Source organism: Eleutherodactylus coqui, chromosome 3 (assembly GCF_035609145.1).
Source record: "Eleutherodactylus coqui strain aEleCoq1 chromosome 3, aEleCoq1.hap1, whole genome shotgun sequence".
Taxonomy (NCBI): domain Eukaryota; kingdom Metazoa; phylum Chordata; class Amphibia; order Anura; family Eleutherodactylidae; genus Eleutherodactylus; species Eleutherodactylus coqui.
This window is the reverse complement of record NC_089839.1, coordinates 249,423,517-249,450,004: the sequence shown is the minus strand read 5'-3', so window position 1 is coordinate 249,450,004 and position 26,488 is coordinate 249,423,517. Positions and strand designations below refer to the sequence as shown.

Genomic DNA, 26,488 nt, shown 5'->3' with positions numbered 1-26,488 from the left:
AGTAGTAATGGCACCCCTCATCTAGGTTGAAATCACACTTGCATTAGGGCTCAGTTTTTGGAGAGAAAATGATGAAAAACTGAAATGAATGGATTTCAATGAGTTACAAAAACAATGTTTTTTTTTTTTACTGGAACAAAAAAAATAGATTATACCTACCTGATAATCAGGTTTCCAGGAGTCTCCACGACAGCACCAATTGAGATTGCCTCCTCCTGATAGGACAGGAACACACAGAGGTTAAAAGCTCCCCCCCTTCCCCACTTTCCTCAGTGGATTCTAACGAATTGCCGGGGTAGGAGCTCAACTTAAATTTTTTCCCTTAACCGGGGTGTTTGTTTTTTTTTGTTTGTTTTTAAAATAAAATTATATTATATATATGTTTTTTTATATTATATTACATAGTTTCTTTTCTATCAATTTAGGGGGGGAAGGTACGGGTGCTGTCGTGGAGACTCCTGGAAACCTGATTATCAGGTAGGTATAATCCATTTTTTCCCCAGTCGTCTCCACGACAGCACCAATTGAGACGTACCAACTAAAGTTTTCCTAGGGTGGGATTGCTGCCGAGAGGACTTTGTGGCCAAAGGCCATGTCCTCGTCCTGCTGCACTTTTACCCTATAGTGTTTAACAAAAGTGTGGGGTTTCTTCCAGGCTGCGGCTTTGCATATCTGCTCGACTGAAGCTGAGCTATGTTCGGCCCATGAGGATGCTACTGCCCTTGTAGAATGGGCTTTAAGAGCTAAGAGGATTTCCTTCCCGAGGGCCTTATAGGACTCTATGATGACTAGGCGGATCCACCTGGCTATGGAGTTTTTTGCCGCTTTGTTCCCTTTAGTTGGGCCACTGAACTGGATGAACAAGTTGTCGTCCCGTCTCCAGTGGCTTGTCGCGTCTATGTAGCCTAGGACTGCTCTCCTAACACCCAGGCAGCTTAGGGTTTTTTCTTCCTCGTTTTTAGGTTTACTAAAGAATGAGGGGATTATTATGTCTTGGGACCTATGAAAATGTGATACTACTTTTGGCATGGAGGCAGGGTCCGTTTTAAATACTAATTTGGTGTCCGAGGTTTTCAGGAACGGGTGGCGAATGGACAAGGCCTGCAGCTCGCTAACCCATCTTGCGGAGGTGATGGCTATTAAGAAAATGGTCTTGATAGTAAGCATTTTTATGGGTAGTGCTTCGATCGTCTCGAATGGTACCACTGTCATGGCCCTTAGGGCCCAATTAAGGTTCCAGTCTGGAAAAAGATTTATGGGTCTAGGCCGTAATCTAGTTGCTGCTGCTAGGAACCTGTTGACCCATCTGTTGTCTGCGAACTTTGTGTCACATATGGCGCTTAGGGCTGTGACCTGGACCTTCAGGGTGCTTGGAGAGAGGCCCATCTCTAGGCCCTCCTGCAAGAACTCTAAGATTAGAGGGATGTCCGGGATAGAATCCCCGCGATCCCTTCCCTGTCTCCATGAGGAAAACCTTTCTCCAAACTTTCTGGTAGATAAGGTGGGTAGTCTTTTTTCTGCTGGACATTAACGTTTCTACTACTCTCTCTGAGAATCCCTTCTCTTTTAGTGAGGATTTCTCAAGAGCCATGCTGTTAAGTGGAGCTTGTCTAGGCTCGGATGGCTCAGTGGCCACTGCGATAGAAGATCTGTCCAGGTAGGGAAGATGACTGGGTCCTGGACGCTCAATGTTGCTACGAGACCGAACCAGCTTCTTTTGGGCCAGAAGGGGGTCACCAGGATTAGTGTGCATACCTGGGTTCTGAAATGTTGTAAGAATCTGGGGATCAATGGTATAGGAGGAAAGGCGTACACCAGCCCCTCTCCCCAGTCTTGGCCTAGGGCGTCTACTGCTGTCGGACGATCTCCTGGCCGGAGGGAGAAGAAATTGCTTACTTTGGCATTTTCCCTGGTTGCGAACAGGTGCAATTGTGGGGTCCCCTCCTGGTTGATCAGGATTCTGAATGCTTTCAGGGGGAGAGACCATTCTCCTGGGTCTATTTGCCTCCTGCTGAGAAAGCCCGCTTTTTGGTTTAGCGTCCCCTTCAAATGGGTTGCCGTGATCGAGAGGATCCAGCCCTCTGCCCAGTGGAAAATTTTCTGTGCGATGTTTTGCAGAGCGGGAGATCTTGTGCCCCCTTGGTGTCGTATATGGGCGACCGCGGTGATATTGTCTGACAGTATCTTTATATGCTGGTCCCGTAGCGAGTTCCCTAACTGCTGTAGGACCTGCCATACGGCCTGTAGTTCCCTGTAATTTGAGGACTGTTTTTTTGTCCTTTGAGGCCATGGGCCCTGAAAGAACTGGTTCCCCACATGCGCTCCCCATCCCCAGGCGCTTGCATCCGTTGTGATGTGAGTGGCTGGGTTTTGTAGCCAATGAACCCCTCTCCGCAGGTTCTCTGGGGATTTCCACCAACGCAGGGATGTTTTCACCATGCTTGGGATGTACATTCTTGTCCCTAGAGAGGACTGCCTTTTGTCCCACGTGGATAGGACTGAGGCTTGCAGGGCTCTGGTGTGAGACTGGGCCCATGCCACTCCTGGAATGCATGACGTCAAGCTTCCCAGGAGAGACATGGCTTCCCAAATTGTGCATAATAGTCTCCGTAAAAAGGTTTTGACTAGCCGTCGGATTTTTTGTATTTTCTCCTCGGGTAGGCAGGAGCATTGCGATTCTGAGTCGAGCATTATACCCAGAAACGTTTTCTGTTTGTCGGGATCTAGGCTGGATTTTTCCCAGTTTATGATCCATCCTAAGGATTGGAGAAGTTCTAGCACTATCCCCAGGTGTTCCGTTAGGAGTTCTCTGGACTCCGCTATTATTAAAATATCGTCCAGGTAGGGTATTATAAGGACCGACTTCTTCCTCAGGTAGGCGGCTACCTCTGCCATAATTTTGGTGAAGATTCTGGGTGCTGAGGAGATCCCGAAGGGCAGGCATCTGAATTGGTGGTGCTCTATTCCTTTGCCCATATCCACTGCGAACCTTAGGTATTTCCGGGACCCCTCGTGGATCGGTACGTGGAAATAAGCATCCTTTAAATCGATGGATGCCATGTAGGCTCCTTTGGGAATCAACTTTATCGTTGAGGAGATGGACTCCATCTTGAATTTTCTGTATCTGATGCGGGTGTTCAGAGGTTTCAGGTTCACTATCATCCGCTGTTTCCCGCAGGGTTTCCTTACTAGGAAGAGCCTGGAATAATGGCCCTGGGTTTCCTCGTTTTGCGGTACGGGGGATATTGCATTTAGTTGTTGCAGGTCCCCAACGCTTTGCCTTAGTAGGTGTAACTGTTGTTTGGAGCCTCCCGTGATAATGAATTTTCTTCTGGGGAGGGACACCAGCTCTATCCGGTATCCCTGCTGTAAGATCTTTGGGATCCATGGGCCTTCGGAAATCGCGGCCCCTTGATCCACAAAGCCCCCCAGCCTTGCCCCTACGGGGATGGCGTCAGGGTCTCTGCTTTGGCTCCCCCTGGTGGGGGTTAAAGAGGATGTTCCTTCCTCTGCCCCCCTTGGGGTAACTCCAGCGGCCTGTCTTGCCCTTGCCTCGGTAGGCCTCTGGCTGTTGCCTTGGGGCCCGGAAGAAGGTCTTCCCTCTCTGTGGCTTTTCTTCCGGGAATCCCTTCTTTTTGTTGACCGCCTTCTCTAGAATCTTGTCAAGGTCCGGTCCGAACAAAAACTGGCCGTAGAACGGGAGGGCGCATAGCTTATTTTTTGAGGCTAGGTCGCCTGACCACGATTTCAGCCATAACACTCTTCTGGCTGAGTTAGACCGGGCTGTAGCTGTCGCTGAGAGTTTGATAGTTTCGGCCGCGGCGTCCGCTAGGAAATTTGTTGCCATTCGCAGGATCGGAAGGGAATTTAGGATCTGTTCCCTCGGCGTCTTATTGGTTAGGTGTAGCTGTTCTAGCCATACCCCCATGGTTCGCGCCACACAAGTGGCTGCGATCCCTGGCCTAAGTATGTTTGCCGCTGCCTCCCCTGATTTCTTTAGAAGGCCCTCAGCTTTGCGATCCATGGGATCTTTTAACTGTGCGGCGTCCTCAAAGGGCAGGGTCGTTTTCCTGGCTACTTTGGCCACTGGGACGTCTACCTTAGGTACCTCCTCCCAGCTTGCGCAAACTTCCTCCTCGAATGGGTACCTTCTTTTTACCCCTCTAGTGGAGAAGGAGCTTGCGTCTGATTTCCTCCACTCTTTCTGGATTACTTTGGTGATATTCTTGTGGACAGGGAAGGTATGCTTGCGCCTCTCCCCTAGACCCCCAAATATCTCATCTTGTAGGGTACGTGGTTCTCTGGGCTCTTCCATTTTTAGTGTAGCCCTGACTGACTTAATCAATTCCATTAAGTCGTCCTGATGGAATAAGTATTTTTTGTAGTCCTCCTAATCGGAGGACTCCTCGGCCGCCTGTTCCTCTTGCTCCGACCCGATAGAACTCTCGGAGTCGGAAGGCTCGTCGGGAACATATGCCCTTTTCTGGCGTTTCGCTGGCGGTGCCAGCTGTGATGTTAGGGCTGATCTAACCTCTTCTTTCACCAGCTTCCTAACGTCCTCCCGATTCCTCTTTAACTAGCCTAGCTACGCATGCCTTGCATAGAGGCCTCTGGTACGTAGCTGGCAGTTTTATCCCACATTCCACGCATTTTCTGAGTTTTCTTCTGGGGGGGGGGGGGGGGGGGGGGGGAATGTCTTTTTTTAACCCCCTGACAAATAAAGCATTTTTGCGGGTAAATATGCAATTTTTCCATACACAATACACTGGATGTTTGCATTGTATTTTTTGCGGGTAAATATGCAATTTTTCCATATACAATACATTGGATTTTGCATTTTGTATTTTTTGCCGCACTGGCTACTTACGGCCGCTGAGGCTGAGGTTTCAGCTGTCTCTGGGGCTGGAGCACTCATTACTATACCGGTGCTGCAGACACCCTGCGACCTGTAGTGGTTTGTTCTGGCTTCTCTCAGGTTCCTATTTTTTTTTTTTTTTTAATTTTTGCGCTCCTGCGCTAAGCCCCGCCCCCTCCGCTCCTGATGCAGACGCGATGACGTCATCGCGCTGGACACGTGACGCGGCGCCCCGCCGAAGGGCTTCCTGGAGCACCGCGCTCTAACTTCTGCAGGGACGACGAGGGGGACTGAGGCTCCCGCTTTGCACCCCCCATGGGTCGCTGCGGGAGGAACCTGGCCCGGGGGTTACCACCCCATGTGGCGTCCCGGGAGTCGTCTGGCTGGCAAGGGAGGACAGGCTGACCCACTGCCCTCCGATCCGCCCGTGAGTAGGCTTCCGGCTGGCTTCTCCACCAGCCCCTCTCAGAGATCCTGCCTCCTGGCAGGACAGGAAGACACTGAGGAAAGTGGGGAAGGGGGAGCTTTTAACCTCTCAGTGTGTTCCTGTCCTATCAGGAGGAGGCAATCTCAATTGGTGCTGTCGTGGAGACGACTGGGGAAATGCAGTTTGCTACTCTAAGGGTTCGTTAACATCAGTGTTGGAGGTTCCATTTGGTAACTGGACAAACCCTTTTTTTCAAACTGTAAGGTACAGGGATATTATAGGCTGTAGATCTGGGTAATAATATACAGCTTATATCCTGCTGCACTGGCCCGGATTTACTCCGCTCCTGGCTGCTTAACCCCTTTAGATTTAAGTGGTTAAAAAGAGGGAAGGGGGCTGCCGTGTCAACTGGATGCCTTACAACATAACAAGGCTGCCAGACCTGCCCTGACTAGAAGGACCTAAAATATTGTATTTACAGGGAAATAAAAAATTAAGTATGAAAGGTGCTTTTGTTAGTCCAAACTAAAAAAAAAAAAAAACCACATACCTAATTGGTTTCACTGCAATCATAATGACCCATAGAGCTACCATATTATTTTCTAAAATTATGCTAATGTACCCTAAAAGTTTCCCTGAAAATATAAGCCCTTACATAGTTACAACAATGGAAAAATAACAGTTACGGCTCTCAGAACAAGGTGGTAAAAAAAAAAAGCCAAGTCCTAAGGCCCAATGTCCACGGGCAGATGTGAATTGCGGGCCACCCGTACTGATGATCTGCAGTTCAAGTTATCCATTCGGAAACATGGAGCACTCCTCTGCAAAGAGAACAGAGCGGTGCTGGCTGTGTGTCCCCAACTAAAATACTGAGGAAAGGTCACAACGGCCTCGAAACATGTCTATTATATGCTGGATTAGTTCTTAACAAAAACAGAGGAGTCGAGATTAAAAACACATCTCATGCCTCTTTAAGAAAAGGGATTGCGCCTACAAGCATTTTTTGCCTAAATTTATTCCATTGCCCTATCTTTTGGCTGCGATCAGCCGGCAGCTCCCATAGAAGCCTATGGGTGCTGCCGGCAAAGGGAAGGGAGTTAGGCTCCGGCTAGCGCTGCTAAACTACATCAACTCGCTCTATTAAGCCATTTGAAGGATTTATGCCGCCTGAAGGAATTCTGGGCTGTGGCGCACATATGCCACACCCAGCCGTGTGAATGGGCAATTAAACGCAAGATTTAGCAGTGACTTGGTCGTGGCTTTCCCTAGTGCACACGTTTTTCAGCCAGCCAAAAGATGCATTGCCGTATGAAAGAGGCCTTACGTGTACACTGAATGCAGTGATCTATGTAGCTTCTGTATTACCGAGATCTGGAGTGATTGTTGTGGATCAATCAGTGTTATTGCCAGTAGAAGTTATCCAATTACATTGTATAGAAATAAACGGTCGCCCATTGTCCAAGGTTTTGGCTGCTGGGATACAGAGAACATGTTACCTAGATTGAATTGGCATCACAGCGTCATCTAGCGCCTGGCTGCCGCTTATACAGGGCGTCTACGGGAAGAGAACTTCCCAGCATTGCACTAGGGAATGTGTGTGGAGCACGCCTGTTCCAGCACCAAAATAACTAAAGAGATTTAATGTAGCAAGATAAATTAGGATAAATAATCCTTAATATAAAGGATAAAAGACAAATGCAGGACTTGTAATAGAAAAGGGATCCTTATTATCTTACAGAAAATGTTCAGAGACCTTTCCATTGTTGTTTCACTGTTTGTATTTATTCATTTGTGGATTTTTTTAAGGCTGCCAGTGAATAAATGCATTGTAATGCTAATTTGTCTTAAATGTATTCCCTTTGAATATTTTAGCACTGGAACAAGCATGCTCCACACCGACACATACCTGGAAAGGGCTCTTTTGCCTCTGGATAGGTATTTCTGTAGATACCCTATATAAGGAGTTGCAGAACTGACACTCACCTGAGGGTTGCAGTTGGAATTATAGGGTTATGGCCCTTTTACATGGGCCAGATTTTAGGCCCAATGTAACGTGCCAATCAACTCATTTTATTTTCTTTTACACAGACCAGGATTTGGCTTAGGAGGGAGAAACGATTGCAAATAAGATTGTTTGTCTCCTTAGGCAGTCTTTGCACCTCCCCGGTCATACAGGTAAATGTACCACTGATCAGTGAGCAAAACACTGCTGGAGCCCAAGGTTTCACAAACTGTACCTTAAAGCGACCCTCCAGTTTCAGGACAAAGTTCTGTGCCAGGACCGGAGAGCGCAGACAACCATTAAGCTAGGGGCTTTTTCACACGGGCGTTGCGATATTCGGTTGGCCGCGTCAGTCGGGGGGGGGGGTGGGGGGGGGGGAAAAAAAAAAAAATAAAAAAAAAAAAAAAATCGCATGGGTGAGAGGCAGCCATGACCAAGTCACGGCATTGCTAAACAATGGCTGGCCAATGAAACCTAGGCATAGCAACACAGCCTTCTGCCCGAGAAATAACGTGGCCAGTAACAGCCCACATCGCATCCAGGCCTGCAAGTTTAGAATCCCTACAGATGTCAACCAGAGCCCTTCGACCGCTTGCTCCAGTTAGCCACAGACATCTGCAGCAACAGCTCACTTAAAAAAAAAAATTAAATATAAAGTCTATATCTCAGGATGATCTTAATGGACACCATTTCTCTTTTTCTTCTTATAGGGTCATGTTAACTTTGTAGGGTTTTGCTGCCCAAAAAGAGTTAGTCTTGTGAGGTTATGAAGAAAAGTAATGAAGATGTTTTGATGACAGAAGTCACAATGGAGGACGAAGCACCAATTAAATCTCAGCAAATTGGACAACAGTACGAACATGGCGCTGGGTCGGGAACAGCAGAGTAAACTGACGACACAGGAAATCCCAGGATCTGTCTCTTCAATATAGCGCCCCGCAAAGGGCCACTCTGGAAACAAACACATTGTTCCAGCACTGTACCTATGTAAATTGCAGTCACTTGATTCTGATGCTTGTCAGGCACCATCTTGATGTTGAGATATTTCCTGCTTTCCCTTTTCCATCACCATGTTGGCACATGGTCACTTCCGTTTCTTTCCAAGCCACACCCCCTAGTTGAGTGATCTTTAAAACACAAGTGTGCCGCACTGCATGTACATTAGTTTTTTGTTGCACATTGAATGAGAATTTTGACACATTTACAGTAGCTTAGCAAGTCTCGCCTAATATTTCTAGAAAGAAAAGCAGGTAGACATAGTCTTTCTAATTCCAGAGGCATTTCGGTTGATGGTGCTGCACCCTAAAACTTCACATGGCATAGGGCCTTGTACCATTCCCTTTCCCTATACACAACAATGATGTAGCCTAAATGTTGGTCTTGCTTGGTTGACACATTTTTGCCAGTGTCTGATGCTGAGATGTACTCCGTCCCGCACTGCACCAGCTTTGTACTGTAGTATCACTCAGATCCAATGACCATTAATTCAAACTTATTTATAAACCAAAATATAAGAGATACATAAAAACACAGACAATACACACAGCAAGTTTCTAACGTCGACTCAGTCTCCGTTTAAGCTCTGCTACTTTGTCTCTTCTCTGCTCGGTGCTACGATCAGAGGCTTTCTGCAAGCTGTCATGGTATTTCTCCAGCGCATTTCTTAAGCCTTTCATAACATCCTGCGAAGAGAAAATCAGAATAGATTCAATAATAAAGACAGGAAGACATAACTAAACTGTACTGTAAAACTATTTCTAACTGCAGTGAAAAATAATAATCTGCCATCTTTGAGCCCCCCCTAGCCCCATAAAGATGGCTGACTTTAAAAAGTAAAACTACCGTATATACTCGAGTATTAGCTGAGTCAATAAGTTTTACCACAAAAAAAAAATAGCTGTACTCGAGTATACACTAGGTAAAAGAAACGCAATACTCACCTCTCACCTGGCGTCTGTCCCTGGTGCGATGCTCTCCCCGGCGGTGTGGCAAGCTGCTTCAGACTGCTCCCCACTGTCATCTCCCTGGCTCGGTTTTGAATTCCCCCGCAGTCAGCGCTGTGTGAAGTGCTGTGATTGGATCGAGCGCCAGCCAATCACAGCCGGCGCTCGATAAACCAATCGCAGCCAGTGATATTCACTAAAAGGCTGTGAATGATCGAGCGCTGGCTGTGACTGGCCGGCGCTCTATACAACCACAGCGCTTAGTTACACAGCGCTGATGGCGGGGGAATTGGAAACTGAGCCAGGGAGATGACAGTGGGGATAATTTTGAAGCAGCTTGCCGCACCACCGGGGACAGCATCGCACCAGGGACAGAGACGCCGGCTGAGAGGCGAGTATTGCTTTTTTTCCTCACTGGAGTATAAGCCGAGGGTTTTTTTTTCAGCACATTTTTTGGGGTGAAAAACTCTGCTTCTACTCAAGTATATACACGGTATATAAAATTTAGTATCATGTGTACACAATACCAAATTTATAGGTTTTTTTGGTACTAGATTTTATTTTTTTAAGTTTCTGCCGCTTCTGTTGATATAGCTGCACAAGGGCTTGTTTTTTGCAGGACAGTCAGTAGTTTCCATTGCTAACATTTTGGAGTGTATACAACTTTGATTGCTTTTTATTAAATCCTTTTCTTTGGGGATAGAGTTGCCACAAAAACACGCATTCCAGTCTTTTTCCTTCTTCTGACAACAGTCACCGTGCTGCATAAATATTGTATTATTTTGATAGATCTGACTTTTACAAAGTCTGTGCTACCAAATGTGTGTTTTTTAAAATTAGAAATACCGGAAATTATACATATAATTTTTTCCCCTCCCGTAGGGGACTTGAACTTGTGATTAGTATCATAGTTTATGGTATTTCTGCAGGCAATCCATAAGACAGGCCACAGGCCCATCTTAATGGGTAGACATAAATGGTAGCCCTGTGAGCTTTAAGAAAGCCCCCGGCTGATATAATAACCAAATGGCACTTTGTGATCTCATTGCAGAGGGGCCCGTTTGGCATTTGGGAATTCCAATTGGGGCATTTGAATGCTGCTGTCAGAATAGACAGTGGCAGTTAATAGGTTAACATCCAAGATCAGTGTGAATGGGGATCATGGCTGTTGCGAATAGATGTCAGCTGTCAGAGACAGCTTACACTGGTCCAGCTCCCAATACATACAAACCCCAAGCACTCCGGACATGCATACTCTATATGTCCTGGGATGCTACACAGTTAACGGCTTGTCAGGGTTTTTTTTCTGGCATTTCTAACCCAATTCCCTGCTCTTACCAGTGTTGCTGCTCTGTCCTCTGTCTTAGTTTACATGGCTGCATCAAACATGTGCATGCATACTGCAGCCAGTCCCCTGCTTCTAAATATCCCCAGTGAGGTCCTGTATACAGGGCTAGGACTATTGGCTCCTTGTAATTTGTATTTGGGACAGCACTAGGCCAACCTCAACCTGTGACACCACAGATCATGTTTTAAACTCACATAAGGCAATGTTTTGGGTTCAAATGCCCTTTTTATCAAGCACATGAGGAAACTTGAAATGTTGGGGGCTTATAGGTAACAGAATTTGGCCTAGATATGGCTAACATTCAAAAGTGAAAACAGTCATAAAAAGGTCCTGTGACATGGTTTGAAAAGGGGGGGACCTCAGTCGCCAGCTAGCTGCCTTATGTGAACATCTGGACTGTCCAAATAAACTTTAAGAGCATTCACAACTTGCAATCACGTTAAAGGGTTTTTTCTACTACTTAAAATTGCTTCACGACCTCTCCTGTCCTTCCTGGTTGCTGCTGACCATGACCTGTAACAACTGCAGCAAACTTCTATAGCCCGTGATTGGCTGCAGCCGTCACATGTCCTGGTCAGCAGCAACCAGGAAGGACAGAGGTTGTGAAACAAGTAGTGGGAAAACAGGATTTTTGTTACTTGTCCTAAAATCCCTTTTTTTTGTCACATTCATTGGGGCACACAGAAGATCATGGGTATAGCAGCCTCCTAGTGGCAGCAGCTATACCAAAGGTCTTCTGTGCCCCCCAATGATACAGATGAGAAAACCCCTTTAAATATTATTTAAAACCGAGAGGATATTCCAAATGTGCCTGAAGAGCGACAGCCAATCTTACCTGATATTCTTTCTTCTCCCCTCCTGCGGTTTCAAGGAGCAGCTCTTTGTTATTGTTTATTTGCTGGGTTTCATGAAGAACCTGAGACACTCGTCCATGCACGGCTTGTCTTTTTTCTTGAATGTGACTACAGATCCTGTATAAGCAGGAGATTAAATGGTAAATTTCCAATAGACAATCTGAATCACAGCTCCAAGCAGCCATCTACCCCAGCGTTCATCTCTATATCTCGGTGGCGGCTTTTCCTCACTCCACAGCAGACATCACCGCCAGAGATGCGGAGACGAACGCCATTCAGCCATTTCAATGCAGCTAATGAAGAACCAATCACAGCCATCGCATCGTGGAAGCAGGATTTATGAACTGGCTGAGATGAATGCCGCTCAGCCAATTCAAAAATCCTGCCTGCACAACACAATGATGTTGATTGGTCTTTAGAGCACTGCTCAGCCAATCATAGCCATCGCATTGTTTTATCGAGTGTGGCATTGATTGGCTCGAGTGCTGCCAGCCAATCAGAACCATCGCTTCCTGGAAGAGGAATTTATGACTCCCGGAACCAAGAAGCGATCTTCTGTAAGCAAGCGCGCTGGAGCCCTGCAGACTAGTAGGAGGACATGGACGGCGGCTGCTAGATAATGTATTGTTTTTTATGTAATTCAGATAGGGCTTATTTTTGGGGGAAGGGCTTACATTTCAAGCCCATCCCCACAGGGTAAGGCTTTTTTTTTTTAGGGAAAGGCGGTATATACAATTGGTAACTGAGCAAATGAAACTCACTTTAGGATTTCATTCTTTCGCAGTTCAAAGTCCTCTAGTTTCTTCTGAAGTTTAATATCCATTTTGGCAAGTTTCTCTTTCTTCGTCTGGATCGCTCTTTTTAACTGGACTTCTTCATTGGTTAGGGATTTCAGCTCCAGGTTCTTATTTACAATTTGTTCCTCTTTTTGTCTAGTCTAAGGGGGAAAAAAAAAAGAGTTGATATACAATGCATGAAAGTGACACCAAACAGACTTGGCTCCTTCCTTCTGGCTAGATTCAGTTTTATGTTACATTAGCGAGTCACAAGATGCAGAATTGACACAATGAGTACCTCTTCAAGGATCTTCCTGTAAATCTCCAGGTTGCCCTCAATACTATGCAGCTTCTTATTATAAGCTTGTACATCTGACTGCCACAGACAGGCCACAGTCACTCGGTCCCGATAGTTATCGCATTTCTCACTTGTTTCTTGCTGTGAAACACAATCTTTTATTAGGTTTTAACTGATTAAAAAGAACAGATGACGTGTCAGAAAAAGATCTCTAGGAGACAATTATAGATGTATAATGCTTGCAGCCACTAGGGAAGGGGGGGGGGGGGGAGGAAATAACACCAGGGAACCAAGGAAAGTAGACATTATAGATGCGGGTTCCCCACTTGGGACACCCATCGTAACATTAATGACATTTTATTTTACCCTCGCTTGCTTAAGCCTGTGGACATTTTCTTTCATTCTCTCGGTTTTATTCTTGCGCTGTCCTGGAGATTCCACTATCTGGGTTTTCATACGCTCTTGTTCTTCCTTCATGGTGGCAATACTTAGCTTGTGCTGATTCTGTGGCAAATAGATCAGTTAATCAGATTGTAAAGCAACTCTATGGCAATTTAGAAGATTTAATGCACTTATCAAGTTGTAGTGGTTGTCAGTCTTCCCCCAAGGCTCTACAACCTGAAGCCTACTTTAAAAGAGGTTCTGCAAGCAAAGACTATTGATGACCTATCCTCAAGATAGGTCATCAATAGTTAAAGACTGGGAACCTGTCACCCAGGATCTTCGCTGATCGCGCCTTCCCCGGTAGCGAAAGTGCCTTTAGCAGGCTTCATTCCCATTGAAATCAATAGGAGCTGAAGCCTTCTACTCCACTCCCACATCGAACCCCAATGTTGGAATCAAAGTTGACTAAGGCAGTTTCGCGACTGACCCTGATGAACACGTCTGTCTCACTGCACTGACAGTGGGCTGGGTGATCAGCTGATTGTCGGAGATTCCGAGTGGTGGGTTCCTGGTGATTAACTATTGATTACCTATCCAAGAAAACCCTTTAAGACAGATAATAAAAAGAAATCATAGGGTCCCCATGAATAGAAACGAGTTTAAGAGTGGAGAAATTCCTTAAAAGAACTAAATCAACCCACAAACTTAGAACTGTGCTTACCATTTTCTTTGTTTTTTCGTTAAAGTCTTCTTTTTGATGTGCAATCTTTTCCTGCAGGACGAGCTACAGAACACAGACATCAATTATTACAGGCTTACAATTTAGTGCTTGAATGAAATAAGCAAAACAAAATTGACAATTTCTCCCACAGAGCCATCCTTTAGAGCATATACAAGTATTACCCGTAGATGCTTTAGACAGTGCCTACGAGACCTACATCACTCGCTGGATGGAGCCAAAGATCAGCGCTATATGCTACCCATCACGTCAGACAGGGCAAGAGAGATAACTCAATAACCCCAATCTTATACATGGAGTGTCATAATGGTTACCATTTAAACCCTCAAGCCAAACCGTGTGCATTTACCATGTACAGGTGGCAATGGGACAAGTCTGCAGTACTCTGAACGACCATTATAAATACGCCATTCGCAGCACTGATAGAATTGTGCTGTAGTATTAAAGTGGCAACAACATTCACATGAGCAGGCGGACCCCACCAATCAGATATTGATGGCCTATACTAAAGCTGGGCCATCACTTTTAAAGGATGCATACCCCTTTTAATTAGAGCATCTAATATATTCCCTAGTTTAAAGTGAGTCTTCTCTTTAGGAAGAAACCCCACTTACATGTAAGAAGGTTATGGACATTAGCAGATCCTGGAAAGCCCTGAAAATTCCTAGACATCTGTTTTCAGAGAGAAGAACCGGACAAGTTGGATTTTAACATCCCCACCCCTCCCGAGAAAGTTGTCTGACAGCAGACAAGTCCTCATTTACAGGTGCAGAGATATACTGAAGTAATGTTGGGGTACACCGTGCCCTCTGCTATAAGAACCCAGAGAACAATATTATCGGTAACTCACATCCTTTGCACGATATTCCTGGCTTAAGGTTTGCTGCAGATCATGAATGTCACTGGAAAGTGCTTTGAATTCTGCTTGTTGTTCGGGTGGGACAGTCCTAAGGATATAAAGGGGGTTTAGTTTTTCTCTAGAAAATCATTAAAGTGCTTGATCATAAAAACATGGCAGCGTTCTTCTAAAACCAGCCCCACACCTGTCGACAGGTGTGCAGTATAGCAGCCAATCCCTAATCACTGTAATGGAGTTGCCTGGGAATTTACTATTGATGACCCAGTCCCACGCTAGGCCTGTGTCCACCGCTCAGGATTCCAGGGCCCACCGTCAGTGTGGACAGCACTGGGAGCAGATAGCGCTGTCAACATGTCAGTGGCCCAAGGTTGTTGCTACAGGCACAGCCCCCATTTAATTCCATAGGGGTCATCCTTTGCATAAATGCTGCAGAAGTTTCCCACTGATCACTAGGATGAGAGGGCTGCAGCACTCACCCAACTGCTGTGCGCTCTCGTTAGGTTCCCTCTTGCAGCTGAAGACTGCCTCAGAGGTGTATATGAAGTCTGCTGCCCAAGATTGGTGCGCTCCAAGGTTTGTATTTCATAGTCTGTCTCGCAGTCTGTTCATGATCACCATCTGTGTAGTGCAGCGGGCAGCTCTTCTAAAGGACAGATACTGTGCTGTGTTAGGCCGTCTGCATACGACAGTGTTGGATCCTGCAGCAGAATCCGACCCTGTGCCCGGCCAGTGACCCAACGTACCTATCCGGATTCTTCTTTATTCTGTACTGCAGATGTGCTGGCCGTGTACATGCACAGTACAGATTATGCTGCGCCGTCGCTAGGCGATGATGCAGATACCGCGAGCTTCCCACAATGATGATTGCGAAAGGGCCACGAGTTGGACGGCTTCCGTTGACCTTAATGGAAGTTGTCCGCATGGAATCTGCCTAGAAATACAGCATGCTGCGATTTTCCCCCGCAAGTGGTGAATAGCAATTGATTTCCGCTCATGGGCAGAAAAAAAAAAAAAAAAAAGTTTTCCATATCATGCTATGGAAGGTATTTGCTGCAGAATCCAGAGACGGACGCCCACTCTGGATTCTGCAATGCAAATCTGGTTGTGTGCAGCCGGCCTTAAACACAATTAACAGCTTAGAACGAACTATGTTCATTCGGTAGGAAAGCGACATTACAGTTTAGGATGAACAGAGCTCCTTCTACTGTAAACGACAGTAGCTCTGGTTCTTTCCATCATGTTTTGATGTCATTTTAAATTTAAGATTAAGTGCTTTAAGACACCACCAAAATCATGTTTGTAGCCCTTACAGAACCGAAGGTAAAGCTGTTTGAAGTGGAGCTGAAGAGAGGCTATCCAGCAGCAGAGAAGACCTAGGATTCACCGCTCTTTCCCTGTCCCAAGGAAGAGCTAGCATTCATTTTTGTTCATGTAATTACCCTCCCAATCAAAAAAAGCATATTTTGCAGATGATGCAAAATACCGCGGCATTTAATTTTTTACAAAAAAAAAAAAATTCCCCTTTCACAAGGCTTGAAAAAAAGTGGAAAAATGAAAAACAAAGAAACAAAAAAAAAAACCATCTATCACAAGCATGGAAAATTCCATAAAAAAAAAAAAAAATCCCCAAACAGTTTTCTGATCATCTTGCTTTCCCCACTAATAATGTTTTTCTATACATTGTATGTACTCAAAATGGTTTCGTAAATAAACAAGCAAAATAAAAGGCGTCAGATTGGTACACCAATGAAAATATATAACAAAAAAAGCGCTGAAACACAAAAGGGGATATGATTTACTGGCGCACATGATGTGCCCAAGAGAAGATTTAGGTTAAAGGGGGTTGTCTCATCACAGTGTTACCTGTCATGCTGCAGCTCGGTCTAAAGTGAACGTTAGAGTAAGGCGCACATGAGCACCACTCACGTCAATGGCATCGCCAGAGATAGCCGACTAGGCCATCTCCAGTGTTGCCATTTAAGGGCATTGAGTGATGGTGCCCATGCACAACCAGCCACTACCATTCACTTCAGGGCAAATCGCAGATGGAGCGTCTGCAAGTAAAAACTATGCTGAGACAACCCCTTTAGGACTGAAAAAGCCCCCTGGACCCTCCTTCCCCAGCAAGACTTCCCTCTTAAGTGCAGGAAGAACTTACGTGAGTTTTTCAAACTTCGCCTCCAACTCCTGAATTGTCCTCTGCTGCTGGTTTATATTCTCCAAGGCAGTTTTCTACAAATAATAGTGACCATATCAATGCGAGGTGCCAGATATTAGGTAACAGGAGAACAAGTATACATCTCTGGTAGGGTTTACTCACATAGTTTAGGCAGAATGCTGTGTAGGCTGCTTTTCGGGTATCTCTAAAGTGGAGGAAGTTTACAATTCCACTCAACAAGTAGAGGGTCCGCTTCCCTTCTAGAGGCAAAAGGACAATGACCCCTCAATGTCAATGCCAAGCTCTACACAGCAACATAATCAAAGCACCAACGCCACTTACTTGGATTTAGGACATCAGACGCGTGAAAGTCATATATGAGGCACATCGGTAAGAAGCGGGTCCTATAATATACAGACAAAAGGAAGGTACTTTATTACCAGCAAATACGGATCTATAGAAAGCGTATGGGCTCCCTCACACGGCCGTATGTGGCCCGTGCATTACACTGTAAACACGCATGTAATCTCCACAGCCTACATTGGTGCGCATTACTCAAAGTAGGACTTGAAAAACATGCAGGTGTGTGGCCCAGTAGAGATCAACGGACTTCTTGCAAAATGTATGAAAAATGCGCAAGACATACACCAGTGTGAGCTCTACGGCTGCTCTCACACAGGCACTTATTTACCGCGATTACGGCAGAGTTTTGAACGCCACGGTAACCGTGGTATATCGACCCGATTGATTTCAATTGGGTCTCTCAGACATGTGTGCGATCACGCCGCTGGACCGCGCTTTCCAGAGCCACAATTCTTGAGCGGTGTCTGCCCTATTTTTCGGCATTTTGCGCACCTCAACACCCATCACAATGATGGGGTGCGCCAAAACACGCTGCGCTTGAAAATGAAAGTTAAATTGCAACAAAGTTTCGAGATTTAAATCGCGACAAAGCGCCACAATTTAAATTGCGGTGCTTTGCAGGATCCATGTGCGAGAGTGGCCTTAGACTTGTTATCACTCCTAAATTCACAAGGAGAGTTAAAACTGAGGGAAATTAAATAACTTCTCAATCATAATGGCAACTTATGACTTATTAAAGGGCTTATCCCAAGTTAGACCTATACATAGGATATGTGATAAAGGTCTAATTGTTATGTGTTTCACCACTGACACCCCCACCAATCCCAAGAACATGGGATCCAAGTCCCCCTCTTCTCCTCACTGCATTCACTAACAACATCAGACTCAACGGAGATGCGGTCGCTCACACACAGCGGCCTTCCATTCATTTCAATGGGGCTGATGGAAATAGCTGAGTACAAGCGCTCTTATCTCAGTCAGTCCCAATGAAGTGAAACCGCATATGTATTTCCATTCAATCTCCTACTTACTCACCTAGGGAAGTACAGCGAGATGGCAGTGAGAGAGGAACCAGGAACCGACTGACAAAGAACCAGCTAATCACAACTGTCATTTCACTGGTAAACTGCCTGCAAACCTGCACATTACACTGGGAGGGTAAGTAGAGCCAATCAGCACCGCTTGTGATACAAGCCTGAGTTAGGGTGGCCAAAAAAATAAATAAAATAATTACACGTTTAAAAGATCACAAAATCATTGGAACTTTAAGGGTTCTGTCATTAGAAAAAAAAAAAAAAAAAAAAAAATTTAAAAATCAATCCTCACCTATCCCTCCCCAGGCAGCCTTCTTACCGCATCTTCTCATCACGATCTTCTCCCGGCTCCTGCAGTGCCCCGGATCACATCACCGCAGGCCGGACAGATTCTCTTCTTTCTGTGCGGTTACGTACATTCTCAGCAGATCCCGTCCTGCAGGTTAATGTACCCAATCACTAGTGGCGTAGCGTTCACTGGCTAGCAGGAAATGCCTAATTCTATGCTGGGTATTGCCGAGACTGCGCAGGCGCGATGACTCACGGCAGTGGTATATGCACACTCGCAGCAATACAGCGCGCATGCGCAGTCTCGACAATAGCTGGGCATTCCCCACTAGGCAGCGAACGCTACGTCACTAGTGACGTAACCTACACTGACCTGCCGAGAATGGATGCTACATAACTGGAAGAAGAGGCTTGCGGTGGGGTGACCTGGGAGACTGCAGGAGCCAGTAGAAGATCGGCGGGGGGAAGATGCGGTTGGAAGACTGCCTAAGGGAGGAATAGGCAAGTACAGAAGTTTTTTTCTAATGACAAACCCCTTTTAAGGAACCACTTTTCTGGCTTTCACTGCTAAATACACAAGGAGATTGTCTTCTACAGTTATGGCAAAGTTTTTTAAGACAGCATACATACATGAGCTTCACAATGTAAGCCACAGGAGCAAAACCCTCCATCAGATGTGGGTACTGAATGTCTACGTCCATCGGCACCTGTAATATAAGGAGTAAGGTTTGTTATATGTGGAAATGTAATTGTAGCACGATCTAAAATAAACGGTCAGATTAGTCCCAGGTCTAGTTGTGCAGTAGTTCGCACTGGGATCACCGCGTGCAATTATAAACAGAAGCCATGACGCTTTGATGCATCTCTTCACTAATGGATCTATGCGGACACTTACAGACCCCATTAACCCCTTAACAACCGCCAATATGCCTTTTGACGTAAAATCTTAAAATCATCGTTCAGACGAAAAGTACACGATGGCAGAGTTTACACGCAACGATTATCGCTCATTTGTGGCTGTTTGAACGAACTTTGAGTGATAATCGTTGCAGTTGTGCCCTGAAAGCCAATAGGTGTTCTCTCCATTACAGGCCTAGCCATGTGTCTTATAAGTACATTGAGGCTGAGCACAGAAGAACTAGTGCTATAAAATCTGGGGTGCACCTACCCATTTTTTCCTGCTTGAAACAAAGAACACTTTCATAAAAGTGACAGTTATAAAAAAATGACATTCGCAAAAATCTGAAATTTTATTTTTGATCCTCTAAATTGCATTAACTCCTAAAAAAAAAAAAAATACTCCTGACCCCCCTCAATGAATGCAGTAAGGGGTGTGGTTTTTAAAGTAGGGTCATTTGTAAGGGTATCCATCATTGCCACCTGTGAGCCTTTGCAATCTTGGCTTGATATAGGAAAAACAAAAAAGGTTCTTCAAAAGTTTAACAAGTAATTTTAAATTTGTTCGTCTCCTAACTGGTTAAAAAAGGTTGTTTTTTTTAAATGGGGGGGAAACGACGGACGAAGATAGAAAAGAAAAAAAGACCCGTCACTAAGGGGTTTTGCCATTTTTTTCCCCCTGACAGAGTAAGGCCGTCTGCAGACGGGCGGGTCGGATCCGAGCGTCTGCAGGGAGGAGCGCGTACTCACCCGCAGTCGGCGCATGTGCAGACCAGAGCCGGCGGCCTGGTGAGTGAAGCCGCACAGAAATAGGCCATGCCGCAGTTTGTTTGCCGCGCGACATTTCGCGCGGCCGTCTGCATAGGGGTGCGTATTGTAATGCACTACTATGCAGGCTTTCAGTGGCGGAAATCCTGCTGCGGGATTTCCGCCCGTGTGCAGGCGGCCTTAACCATACAGGATTATGAAAGTAATATTTTAATAAACTGGACCTTTAGGCTGGGTTCACACGGGGCGTATTCCCAGCGAAAATCCCGCGGTTTGGCCGCAGCAAAAACCGCGAGATTTCCGCCGGGAGAAGCGGCAGCTTTGAAGCGGCCCGGCCCCTCGCTTTTCCGTTGCGGCCGGCGCTCCCATAGAGGAGAGCGCGGCCGCGACGGAAGTAAACAATAAATAGACATGCTGCATCTTTTGAAACCGCGGCGGCCACGGTTTCAGCCGGACTTACCGCAGCGGATTGGCCGTCCCGTGTGGACGAGATTTCTGAGAAATCTCGTCCACATGGCTGGCTAATCCCGAGATTAGCGGTCGCGGGCGGATTTGCCGCAGCGAAATTCCGCGCGGCAAAACCGCAGCAAATCCGCCCTGTGTGAACCCAGGCTTAAGGATGCAGTGATACCAATTTTTTTCCTTAGTTCCCGTAGGGGTAGGTCTCATTTTTGGGGGAATCACGGTAGATATGGGACTACAGTGACTGCAGAGATACATACCATATAGAAGTGCTCCATCCCCAGGTTGAACGCCCTCTGTAACACTCTCATAAAGAGCCTCTGGATCCATTCAGGCTGGAAGAGGAGACATAATATTTAAGTCAGCGACATCCTATAGATCCCCTTGTTCAAGTGCAGACGGCAAGGATAACGTTTATAAGTGTGATCACTGCTGCCCTCAGTACGGCATCCGGCGAGGTGGTCTCCCCTTGTAGCAAGACCACCCATCACCATCGGGCAAAGTTATAGGAAGAGGGAAATGTAACTAAACATGCAAGAAGTTGTTCCCTTTGTCATAATGGCTGCACATAGTTGTGTCATGAGACCGTCTACATGTAAACAGTTCATGAGAGGTGGCATCTTCAGGGTGCGATCACATGTAGCTGGTTTGCGCAGATCTGCAGCAGATTTCACCTCTTCAATTTGAATGCAACTGAACGGGTGAAATATGCTGCAGATCTGCACCCAATCAGCAATATATGAACAACCCCGAGATTGGCAGTCCAGCCGCTGGCAGACACCCCCAGATTCCAGACTTGTATACTCTGCAGTCACAGCCTCTAATGGGTATATGCCTACGGGGTGCATCAGTCCCACAGGAACATACCCTATAAGGCTGGGCGCAGACTGTGGGAGGCATGCAGTAAGTACACTATGACACTGCATACTTTGCTGCATGCCACCCATCACCATGCACTGTAAAATACGCGCCAAGATAGAACATGCTGCTATTTTTTGCGTAATTCAAGTGAGCAGCAATATGGCCGCCTATAGGGGATTAGTACAATGTATTCTGCATGCAAAACATTATACCACACATGTGAGAGCACCCTAAAACACAGTCTCATCATGTAGTCTTGTGCATGCATGTATCTAATCCAATAACATATAAAGTGTTACTTGTCCAGTATCTAAGCCCATCATGTGTGTTCTTGATCTGCTGTATCTATGACGCAACTGCCGAGACTGTTTTCTCTACAATCAGCAACAGCATTCAAAAATGTCCACATGGGACGTAAAAGTCCTTTTCTCCACTGCATGAGACTAAAGGGATTTTCCAGTGAGAATACTATTGATGACCTATCGCGAGGATAGGTGATCAATAGTTGGTTGGCCGGGGTCCGTTGCTCGGGACCCCGACCGATCAGCTGAGTGGGCGCATGCTGTCAGCGCCGCAAATACGCAGAGGTCAGAGCGGAAGTCACCGTGCCAGCTTTTGTGTAGTGGCTGGTGCTTGAAACGGCAGGCACGGCTCCCGTTGATTTCAATGAGCGCCATGCCTGCAGTTACAGCATGTCCCCCACAAACCAAAGCAGATAGCAGACCGTTACCCCCTCCTGAGGTGTTAAAATACTCTACCTTGGGGTTCGGGTAAATGTCGGTTTTAGTAAAGTTTTTAGCTTCAGCGCCCGTCAGAACCTGCTGGCGGAAGAAGGTGACCAACTCTGTGGCAGGGAACTGAGGAAAAGTCAGCTTATTCATCACTGCGGCTCCGTGCGACCAGGCGGAGGGGAGAAGGCGAAATAAAATCACGCAGAGGTCTGAAGGGGAAGAAAAGACAGAAATATTAAAATATGTACATAATGTAATCTGAATACAGACAGCAGACCAAAGTGCCAAAAGGAAGAGCGCAAACAAGACCAGAACCTGCAAGTCTATATTCCACAAGTCCCACTTAAGGCCGGCCGAACACGGACAGGCCGGATTCTGGATTCAGGAGCCCACAGCGGAATCTGACTGTGCCTGGCTGGTGCCCCGCATGCCTGCCTTCTTTATCTGCACTGCGTATAGTCTGGATGACTCGCCGTCGGACACGCGCAGCACAGATTTTTCCACGCTGTCCGTGATGTTGACTTCGAAGGAAGCCGTCCATGCTGATACCACGCTAAAATGGCGCAAGCTGCGATTTTTCACTGCATGAGCGGAAAAACCGCAATCGATTTCCGCTCGTGTGCAGCCGGCCTAAGGCCCTTTTGAATGATCGTCCGCCTAAAACGAGCAAAAGTGAATAAAACCGTTCGGTCTACAGAGTCAGCGATGAGTGATAATCCTCACTTTTCATTGGTCGTTCATCTCATGCAGGCATAATAAAAATCATCGTTGGCTCGTTCACCAATCATTCGATTTAAATACCGATCCGTCAGTCATCTTCAGTCACTTATAGGCTGGGTTCACACGGGGAGGAATCGACGCTGAATTTCCGCCTGCAATCTTAGGCCCAAGACTAAGCAGCAAAGTGGATGGGATTTGCAAAAATCTCATCCACATGCGGCGGACAAGCCACACCGACATGCTGCAGCATGTTAACTATCACCGTTTCCGCTGCGGGCTCTCTCCTCTCTCTGGGGAGACATGGCTGCAGCACCAAACCTGCGCCAAATGTCTTGGGACTTCATCTGCGGAAATCTTGCAGAATTTCTGTGCGGTCCCACTGCGGATATTCCGGGAGATTTCCGCTGTGTGAACCCAGCCTCGCAGTAAATGTGAGCGACGGAGCGATCTGCCTGTATGATCTCTGACATCGTTCGCTGTACACGGACCCAAATTCAGAAAAAGTCTGGAAACTACTTGAAGGGAACCTGTCGGGTCCATAAACTAAGACTACGGACTCCTAGCAGAGGGGCCACGGATGTGGCTGTCACACTCCCCTGCCTCCCTGTTCCTACGCTGTCCACCCGCAAAAACGGCACCCAGAGTGCTGAGCGATCAAACTGCACTTTGCTGCATGCAAGGACCCACTACCCGCTCGTTATGTGCGCACACAATGAGGGGAAGGTGTCCGTCCACATAATGCGCCTCCTGCCAACTTTACAGGCGGACAGCGGGGGAGCTAGGAGGCAGGTGATTATAAAAGTCACCCCTACTCCATAACTTCAGCTTACGAGGCTCCCGCTACACCTCTAGTACACTGGTGTATTTGGGGCTGTGTGGTTTCCGCGTTAAATCCACAAACAGCACACAGCCCTATTACAGGGCTACGAGGTCGGTCACACTGACGGTTTTTGATACGGACTCATAGTTTGCATGACAAAAAAAAAAAAATTTCATCACATGCAAACATGCTGCCTGTCCGTAAATTGGACAGCACACAGTCCAGAACCCACCCAGGGGCGGACGGCAATCCCGGTTTTCGCAGAAAAGACCCGCCCGTGTACATGAGACCAAGAACAGACAAAAGCTGAAATCTTTGATCACCATTTGAGGGCCGTCTCACAAGAGCGTCTGGTCATAGTGCAGCAATATCCTAAAGGTGGCCATGTTGCCACTCATATGAATTGCGCAAAATACGGATGAGAGAAAAATCGCAACATGTTCTATCTTGGCGCATATTATACACACCAAGATAATGCATGGCAGTGGGCATTGCGTGCTGGCTGTGTGCGAATATCTCGCAGCCTGCACACAGCGAGATCCGCTCGTGTGAGCCCACCTCACTAGCCGCAGCTACGGAGCCGTCCACAGTTCTGCCTGGATGCCATTTTCAGTATGAATGAAGGGAATTGACATGAGATATAGAGACACAAATCTGCCAGTCATGCCACCCGTCACCCAACCACCGCTGCGCTCGTCCCCTATACAGCACTGCCAGCGGCCTTAAAGGGTCACAAACGCAGTCCGACGCCCCCGGAGCGCAGAATTACGTTTTTTAGTACAATTTTTTCAAGCTAAAAACCGAACAGGAATTTCATGCAGTTTTATTACAAGATTTTTTCTGCCCTGGTATTATCCGTGCGCCACATTCACACGGCGAGCGGGAACGGGACGACAAACTGATATTGCGCTCGCCAACGTGCGAGGTTCACAGCAATGCAAATACTTTTTGATTAAAAATTGCTTTGCTTCTGTGAAATTACGATTTGCACGTGTGCGATGGGATCGCATCACACGGTACGCGGGCGCCATGCCATGTCGTTTAACGTCTCATTGAAAACAACGAGTGATGCGTTCCGAGGGAGCGCCAAAGACAGAACGTGCAGCGAAAGGAAAAACGTATCAATGCGAATGAACCCATTTAACAGAATGGATTTCATAGTCGTGCGAGTTTTGCGCGCATCGCAAAAAGCTCGTGCGAGAATATTGTTCGGGTGAATGAGCCCTTGTGCATCAATCCCTAATCCTAAAGTAGAAGACGTGAAAGGAACATCCTGCACCCCTTGGGTTGTAGACCGGTAGACTCACCACAGATCTGGGTGTTGCGCGCCCAAATCCACAGCCAAGGTTGGTTTCACACGACCGAGAAAACCGCGTGTTGTGAGACGCACGAATACAAACCCCATCCTCTTGAACGTTGTCACGTTCCCCGGAGCGTCGGCCATTATTTCAATGGCAGCTTTATTGCCCGGCCCTCACCCGCGGCGCAGTTTACTGTTGAAACGGGAAACGCTTCCGATGGTTCATCGCGCGAGACGATCCGAATTTCACAGATGTACGGTGTTTTGCCTCTAGCCATGACGCAGACCCCACGACCGTTGCACGATGTTAATTGCGGATGGGCTGCGGGTTGGATGGCTCCCATTGACTTCAACGGAAGCTGTCCGCACAGAATCCGCGCCAAAATAAAACACGCTGCAATTTTTCCTCCACTAACGGAGGCCGTCCGCGCCAAAATTGAGCACGCTGTGATTTTTCCTCCACTTGCAGAGCGTGCGATTCATATCCGCGAGCGAAAGTACATGCTTTTCGCGTTTTGCCGCGGACCGTCGGAGCGGACCCGGGCTCAGGTTCCACCTGTGTGCGCCGAGCCTCAAAAACAGAGTCAAAAATGGTGATTTCATCCGCCTCGCCATTAGCAACCGCTCACCCATCATTACCACTAAGCGCCGCAGCGGTCAGGCAGGTGATGCTGCAAAACCTGACGCAGCATTTCCGCCCCGTGTGAACACGCCCGACACCATTTTCAACTCTGCATCAGACGTGCAGATGTCTGCGGAGCCACAGAGGACGCCTGTCCGTGTATACAGCAGCAGGGACGGCCACCACACCCGCAGTGCGGGGGATGAGCGGCCACCTTCACTCAGCCCTGCTACAACCATGCCATTCCTGCCCGCACCCCGGAGCACTCACCTCCCGCCGCCTCTCTCCTCTTACAGCCGTTTATTTACCGGTCACTTTTTTAAAAATTAAGCCCCTCCTCCCGCGTGACGTCATCATCCGCCGCCTGGAACGCACAGACCGCAGGACTTCGCGTCAGCCTGCTCTCGCGTTACTACAGTGGCGGCGGGCGGGTGCCGAGAAGTGGTGACAGCCGGCGGTGCAGCACAGTCTCCCTGAGTACGGTGCGGCCTCACACTGATGTCAGGAGGCTGCTGCACAGTGTGCTGGGGGTTCAGAGCCGCCGCCATCGTGCTGCTGCCGGCGATGCTGCTTTCACTTGCACACACTGTAGACAATAGAAGCCATTGATTTCAATACGTTTCTTCACATTCTGCATGTAAAAATCGCAGCTTGCTCCATTTTTGCGCTGATGGCTTCCATTGAAGTTAATGTAAACTGTCCGATCCGCGGCCCGTCTGCAGTTGACGTGGGAAAAGCCGGATTTCAAAAATAAAATCTGTACTGCGCAGTCTGACGGCGAGCCGCACGGACCAGCTGCAGTACAGGGAAGAAAAGCAGGTCTGCGCGGACGCCGATGCTGCCTGGGCTGGATCCTGCTGCAGGAGCGGACCCGCCCGTGTGCAGGCGGCCGGTATTAGGCCGGCTTCACACGAGCGTGACGGGCTCCGCTGCGGAATATTCCGCAGTGAAGCCCGTCACGGCGCCCCCCAGAGACCCC

At 47.2% G+C, this 26,488-nt stretch overlaps 1 protein-coding gene across 1 annotated transcript; it reads right to left on the bottom strand.

Annotated features, from left to right (window-relative positions):
• Window positions 1-8,765: 8,765 nt before the first annotated feature.
• Window positions 8,766-25,863, bottom strand: NUF2 (NUF2 component of NDC80 kinetochore complex). Its single transcript, XM_066597252.1, has 14 exons — window positions 25,780-25,863; window positions 22,075-22,256; window positions 20,716-20,790; window positions 18,959-19,035; window positions 16,986-17,047; window positions 16,806-16,903; window positions 16,644-16,717; window positions 14,477-14,573; window positions 13,609-13,671; window positions 12,870-13,007; window positions 12,504-12,644; window positions 12,191-12,366; window positions 11,411-11,546; window positions 8,766-8,966 (listed from the first exon to the last, which is right to left on the bottom strand). The coding sequence occupies exons 2-14, from the start codon at window positions 22,195-22,197 to the stop codon at window positions 8,838-8,840; spliced, it is 1,389 nt and encodes a 462-aa protein (XP_066453349.1). The 5' UTR covers window positions 22,198-22,256; window positions 25,780-25,863; the 3' UTR covers window positions 8,766-8,837.
• Window positions 25,864-26,488: the final 625 nt, after the last annotated feature.